At 37.5% G+C, this 6798-nt stretch overlaps 2 protein-coding genes across 3 annotated transcripts; both read right to left on the reverse strand.

The window, feature by feature from the left end:
* Positions 1–127: 127 nt before the first annotated feature.
* On the reverse strand, positions 128–3313 carry LOC109974307 (cAMP-regulated phosphoprotein 19-like). Of its 2 annotated transcripts, none has more exons than XM_020624446.1 (3): positions 3121–3313; positions 1643–1753; positions 128–1553 (listed from the first exon to the last, which is right to left on the reverse strand). In XM_020624446.1, exons 1-3 carry the CDS (start codon positions 3214–3216, stop codon positions 1383–1385), a joined length of 378 nt encoding a protein of 125 aa, XP_020480102.1. In that variant the 5' UTR covers positions 3217–3313; the 3' UTR covers positions 128–1382. The 2 variants fall into 2 exon arrangements, with proteins under 2 accessions (XP_020480102.1, XP_020480111.1); XM_020624455.1 differs by lacking the exon at positions 3121–3313 and adding an exon at positions 2285–2501.
* A 503-nt stretch (positions 3314–3816) lies between these two features.
* rsl24d1 (ribosomal L24 domain containing 1) lies at positions 3817–6558 on the reverse strand. The gene is made up of 6 exons (XM_020624436.1): positions 6398–6558; positions 5011–5124; positions 4856–4928; positions 4695–4758; positions 4437–4522; positions 3817–4181 (listed from the first exon to the last, which is right to left on the reverse strand). Exons 1-6 carry the CDS (start codon positions 6476–6478, stop codon positions 4105–4107), a joined length of 495 nt encoding a protein of 164 aa, XP_020480092.1. The 5' UTR covers positions 6479–6558; the 3' UTR covers positions 3817–4104.
* Positions 6559–6798: the final 240 nt, after the last annotated feature.

Consider the following 6798-nt stretch of genomic DNA (forward strand, 5'->3'; position numbering starts at 1 on the left):
GAATGTGAATTACAGTGAAGTTAATTTTTCCCATGTTAGCACTACTTCAGGATCTACTATAGTACAATGTAAACAAAATCAATACATTTAAAAGGACACATTCCATTGAATAAGCATGCTTAAAAAATATTATGCAAAACTATTTTATTTACAGAACAAATGGCACAGTGTGACTGCACAGTACTTGCACATGCACACTCCAAAGTCCACAAGGGAGTTTCTTCCTAATTCTGACTGGAATCAAGACATTTCAGGCAAGATTCACAAATAAGTTTCTTACTGAGGGAGCAAATATTGCTCAAAAGGAACATCCATCCACTATATATATACGGGGGGGGGGGGGGGAGGTTGTTGCTGGAGCAAATCCCAGTTGACATTGGGCACAAGGCAGGGTACTCCCTGGACAGGTCATGAGTCTATTGCAGGGCTGACAGACGACCACACATAAACACTCCTACGGGCAATTTAGAATTGCCAATCAACTTATGCTGCATGTCTTAAGACGTGAGCAGAAGCTGGAGTACCCAGAGACAACCCATGCAAGGAGAACATGAAAACTCCACACAGAAAGGGGCTTGAACCTGTAACTTTCTTGCTGTGAGGCAACAGCACTAACCATAGCTTCCATCATGCCACTCTCATTATCTTCAAGGCCATTTTAGAGTTTGGGATGAAATGGAGACCGTCAGCAAGTATAAGCAAACCAATGTCACTAAAATGAATTAAAATACAACTGGCTACAAAGTGTGTATGACCTAATCTTCAGTACTTTGAAAGCATCGAGTTAAATAGCTTCACAAAAAGGGAAGGAACACAATCAATTAGTGATGATGGGAAACAAGCAGGATTACTTCACTTTTCACTATTTAAACAGACATGCCTCCATATGAACATATGTTCAAAACTGAAATGCGTAACTGCAAATTAGACTTTTACTTCACACATACATCAGTGCAAACTGCTAATATCGTCTGTCTGTGGTCATAACTCACCATAGGTATTTTTGACTTTGAGTAACAGGGTGATTAAAACAGCCTCTGAACAGGCTCATCAGCTACTGTGTGGAGGTATACATCTTTAAAAGTGAAAATGTTCTGTCAAAAAAAAAAAACTGCAGTAACATTCATTCATATTATAGGAGTGAAATCATATTCAAAAATCTATCACTACTGAGTAATTATGATTTGAGAAACATTTTCAGCTACTACTTGGCCTAGACTGAACTCAGTGACACTTGTCTGACAGTTCCTCATTCTTTCAAGTATTTTGCTTGCTATATAACTTATTTTCAAAGAACACATACAAAATTGAAAAATAAACTGTGAACAGGTAAATGTGAAGTGGGGGTTAGAATGGTTAACAAAACAGTAAATTCAAAACTATCAACCAGCTAGTTTGCTGGCCACAATTGAAGTCTTTCTTTGAGGCAGGTCCTGAGGTGTTGGGATGTGTCCCCCTGTGATTTCAGTCTTCTCTGTTGGGGCTGATGGCAACTGTTTATTCTTCATTTTTGCCTTGGCCATGTTGTAGTCACCAGAGTCAAAATACTTTTGCTAGACAAGATAGAAAACATTAAGTGAGAATATTGCTAGGCTGACATGATTTAAACGTGTATCTAACCAGGTTCTGGTCTAAAACTCACCCCCTTCTGCAGTCGTTTCCTGAGAAAGTCGGAGCCTCCAAGGTTAGGATACCTGGCCTTCAGTCTGGCCTCCTCTGCTTTCTCTGGACTGATTACTTTGTCCTCCATTTCCTTTTGAAAGAGCACGGAATGTATGGGTGGCAAATCATCCCCTCAGGTTATTTGATGGGTAAAAAACGGTGAAGTTTCTTTGAGAGTGCATTTGGCATTTGTGATTATTACGAGTGCAATGTATAGTCTGACAAATGCAGCAGTAACAGCTAGTATGGCCACTAATTATCTTCCGCGATGTGCGGGCGCCGCCATGAGGTGAACTCCAAGCGGCGTTTACACTACAATTGATCTTACCATTAAACTTAGCATGTTTAGCAAATGTTAGCTGAGATACCAATTATCAATACGTTTACGAGTACCGCTAATTATGGCAACCTACTCGCTGGCCCCAGAATAACAAGGTGTCTGTTCTGTATTACCGACGAACTTGAGCAGCTAATTACTTAACGGTAAACGATTTAGCCAAAGATTACCTACGGGCTACCAACCTTAGCCTGTTGCAAGCCGCCTGCTATCGTTAATTTACAAGATTCGACGTACAAGCAGCGCTGGCTAACTACTTAAAACTACTTCATCGTTTTAACTTACTTGCTGTTCTTCTGAAGTCATTGTTCCTTCAGCTTCTTCAGACATGGCTATATTAAATCACTGCACGACTCGTAAAAAGTATGACTATTGCCGTCCAACCAGCTCTTGCAAATGAAAGGTACCACTGGAAGCGACTAGGCGAGCGAAAGCAGCAGCCTGTCCATCAACAGGCCAGTGAATCGATCCCAGAGAAGCAGGTGGCTAGAGATCGGGACCATTATCACGAAGTCAAGCGACCAACCTTTATTCTGTTTTACCAAACCTTGAACAATCTGTACAAATTTGCATAGGTTTCCTTATACTCAGCAAAACTCAATTATAATTTAAGTTATTAAATTCCTAAGGAATTTAATAAAACATTTTACTGGGCCTTAAAAATAAAAAGTATGCTTTTCTTTTCTGTAGTATACTGTGTTGTGTCATAAGTAAAAAAGCCATAGACCAACCTTTCACAATAAAACATCTTAATATTTCTGAATAAAAATGTGGAAAAAAGGACAACAGACCTTGTGCCCCTACTTAAAAATACATTTTTGTAACTTTTACTTTGGTTCTATCTGTACCTCGATTGAATTGAAAGTAACGTGGCTTTTAATTGAATTTTAAATATGAGACAACTGATGTCTGACACTTAATACTCATGGGTGAATGAATGACAGATGTGAAAATCATTAATGTAAACCAACTGGTTTTTAGATAGCATAGGACACACTACAGCTGTGGCCAAAAGTTTTGGGAATGACAAATATCAATTGTGTCATTCTGTTGACTGAGTTAGAATAGCAGACTTGAAGCTTTAAAATGAGGGTGGTGCTTCCTCTGTTAACCATAGTTACCTGCAAGGAAACACGTGCAGTCATCATTGCTTTGCAGAAAAAGGGATTCACAGGCAAGGATACTGCTGCTAGAACGATTGTGCCTAAATCAACCATTTATCAGATCATCAAGAACTTCAAGGAGAGGTTCAATTGTTGTAAAGAAGGCCCAAGAAAGTCCAGCAAGCACCAGGATTGGGGCACCACCATGACAAAGTGATAACCAGCCTTGTCCTCATCAACACTCTCACCTGTATTAACAAGAGAATCACTGACATGATGTCAGCTGGTCTTTTTGTGGCAGGGCTGGAATGCAGTGGAAATGGGTTTTTTTGGGATTAATTTTCAAGGCAGAGGGACTTTGCAATTAATTGTAATCCATCTGATCACTCTTCATAACATTCTGTAGTATATGCAAATTGCCATAATAAAAATTGAGGCAGCAGACTGTGAAAATTAATGTCATTCTCAAAACATTTGGCCACGGCTGCACACTTGTAGTGCACATTACATATTCTATTCACTGATGTGCCTGCATTATGCAATATATATTGTGTGTGCATTGTAGCTGCTGCTCTACATGTAACACAGAAGTAAAATATCTTATTGTCATACTGTACTTTTAATAAATATTCAACTTGCAATCTACTTTGGAACCAAATCAGTTTTTAACTTAGCTATGCTATAGTGTAGTTAATGTGATAAAACATAAGACAAAGGAAAAAAACATCTTTTTTTATTTTTGCCAGTTACCGTTTAACATTTTCTGCATTACTATAAAATATTGTACTATGCAACAGGAGAGCAAAATTATTAGTAGGCCCAACTATATAACTTGCTGCTGCTTTGGTGGCAGATCTTTTTCAGTTCAATGCTTTGTCCTTTACAACAATTTAACACTAAATGCATTTCTGAGTCCATCATTGGAATTTTAATTCCAAAACAAAAGAACAATATAACTTGCTTTTCAGTTTCATGACACAAAAGAACCACTTGAGCACGCAATTAATTATTCTCATCCCCCATGTCGACATCCTCTTGTAACTTTTGCACCATTTTGTCTTCCATTTGTTTGGCTTTTCCTATGAAGAAAAAAAATTGAAATAAAGTCAAAATCACATTTATTATGGACCATTTTAATTTTTCAATAACCTATAATATCCATCATCACTAAATTGCAAAAACCTATTAAGAGGAAGGAGAGCTGTGGACATGAGGTATAGTTTTTGCAGTGTATGAAATTGCATTATCTTCTTTATTCTAAACAAGTACTACGCAAAGTGCACATTCTAAAGTAGGTAAAGATTTGCCAATTGGTGGTTCTGACAACTCTTTACCTGCATGTGGCGCTTTGATAAGGTGAATATTTTTCTTCACTTCGCTGATGGCCTCCTCCTTCTCCAACTGTTTGCCCTTCTTTAACCTATATGGTGGAGACAAAAGCAGTAAAGGTGAGACACCGTTTACATAATTCTGCAAATACCATGTGTTTTTTTTTGTAAAACATAAGACAGTCGCATAAGACAATGTAAAAAACATGAACTCAAAAGAAAACTTATGCTTAAGCATTAACGCAAAAAATAAAAATGGCTCACCTGTTCATTATAAATCTTGCTTGTCGCTTCTGTTTTATTTCCTCCACTCTCTGCATTGCTTCCACTGTAGAAGATAAAAGTGAAACTTAAATACTCTGTTCAAAAATCAAATGGCAGTGTTTCTACAGGAAGCACTTCTTACAATTAAATGTATAAAATACCTGTCTTGTCCCACAGCTCCCTGTTATATTTAACAGGAATGTTTCTGCGTTTCTCAAACTCCAAAGAGTTATCCTGAAAAACAGCATGTTTGTTAGGTAAGTACCAGTAATACACTGATGATGCTGAGATAATGCTCTACAGATAAGCAGCTTACCACTGTCAACTCCTTTCCTGATGCCTTTCTGAATGCTTTCGTCCATCTTGTTTTTCTTGGGTTACGCTTCTTCTTGAAGTTCTTGTGGCATTTTGATCTGCAGAATCTGAATGTCTACATTTATTTCAAAAGAAAGACAAGAAAAAAAGAATTCCATTTTAAATGCATAAAGAAATCAATCACATGACTGTGAATAGATATAAACAGGCAGTTTGGGATTGTGAAATTACAATATTAAAGATTTGACATTATATTTAGATTACTGCCTACATATTTATTAATATCAGCTTTTATATCAGTTGATAAGCTTATCACAGAAAGACCAGTATTTACATTGATGTTATCTGATAAGTAACAAGAAAATGCAGTAAAGAAGTGTGACGTAGAAATTACATGTCTAACAGAGAGAACAGGTACATGTATTTACCCCACATACAATTCTTAAAAATACACACATAAAATTATTTGCCCTTGAATGCGATATGTGAAGCTTATGTTGTACCTTTGTTGTGACTGTCAGCAGTGGTGAAAGTACTCAGACCTTCTAAAGTAAAAGTAGTAATATGACAGTATAGAAATACCCAATTACAAGTAAAGGTTATGTAAACAAAAGTGTACCAAAGTAAAAATGAAAAAGTATTAGCAATCAACATTTACTAGTAGGTTAATCTACAATGACACGTCAATGTACTAGGGGATTGTATTGTGTATCAGTCAAAATTTACACAAATTAACTAAGTTAGCAAATTACAATATTTCTCTTGGACAACCAGTAGACGTATAAAGTTGAAAAAAACCGAAGTACAGTACAAGTACCTCAGAACTTGAGTGATCGTACTTTGTTATTTTGCTCTAGAGTTTGGTGAGACGTTAATACCCTAATGCGTAATACTAAGGACGTGCACATAATATTACACAATGTTTTTAAAATGTCGCCGACACAGTCAAATCTAAGCTTTACAAAGGCTGTATTTTTCAGATCTAGGTTAAGACTGCAGAGGCGTTTGTTCCACGCTCCTCCTTTAACAATGTTCCTCCAGAGGGCGCAAATACTTCATTAGCTAAAACGCAGGCCCTGCTAGATAAATGTCTGAGCTCGGATTCTATTTTATTCTTAACTCTGGTAAGAAGGCAGCATGTATCTAAACAGCTCAAACATTAAGAATCTGAAGCGTTACGCTTAAACTTGACGTTGAAAAAAATTGTGTTCCCACTGAGTTATTTAGTGTGTGGGAGCGAGTGAAAAACCTCGCCTTGATCCCACGTGAGTAAATCCAGCAAGGTATGCTAGCAAGCTAGCATCGACCAGCTAGCTAACGGGCCAGCTCTGACAAACATTTATTTCCGTTAAAGTTCCAGGATTATTCAGACAGAAAGACAGTATTACCTTACAGTCATTCCGTACAAACATCACCCCATGTCCGGGATACACTGGTCCCGAACAGAAATAGCACTTTTCGATGCGCATTTTCACTGCAGTTGTCCTGCGTGCGACAACTGACAAAAACAAGAATGCGTATCGTTTCTTCTTCTTCGTCGTCTTTCTCTTCTTCTTCTTGGAGTCGCAGCTGAAGCACCTGTTTGTGACTTACTGCCACCTGCTGGACCTACTGTTATACCTGTCAGAGGTACAACTTCAAAATGATTCCGTTACAGAGCATTCAGTAGTTTTACTAATGTAATATATTTTTTATGACTGTCACCACTTTCTTCCACATCATCTTTCAAGCAATCACATGGGCATTTTACTCTGAAAGTAAAAATGCTAAAATACTATTTTCTATTACT

Source organism: Monopterus albus, unplaced genomic scaffold, assembly GCF_001952655.1.
Source record: "Monopterus albus unplaced genomic scaffold, M_albus_1.0 scaffold7.1, whole genome shotgun sequence".
Lineage (NCBI taxonomy): Eukaryota > Metazoa > Chordata > Actinopteri > Synbranchiformes > Synbranchidae > Monopterus > Monopterus albus.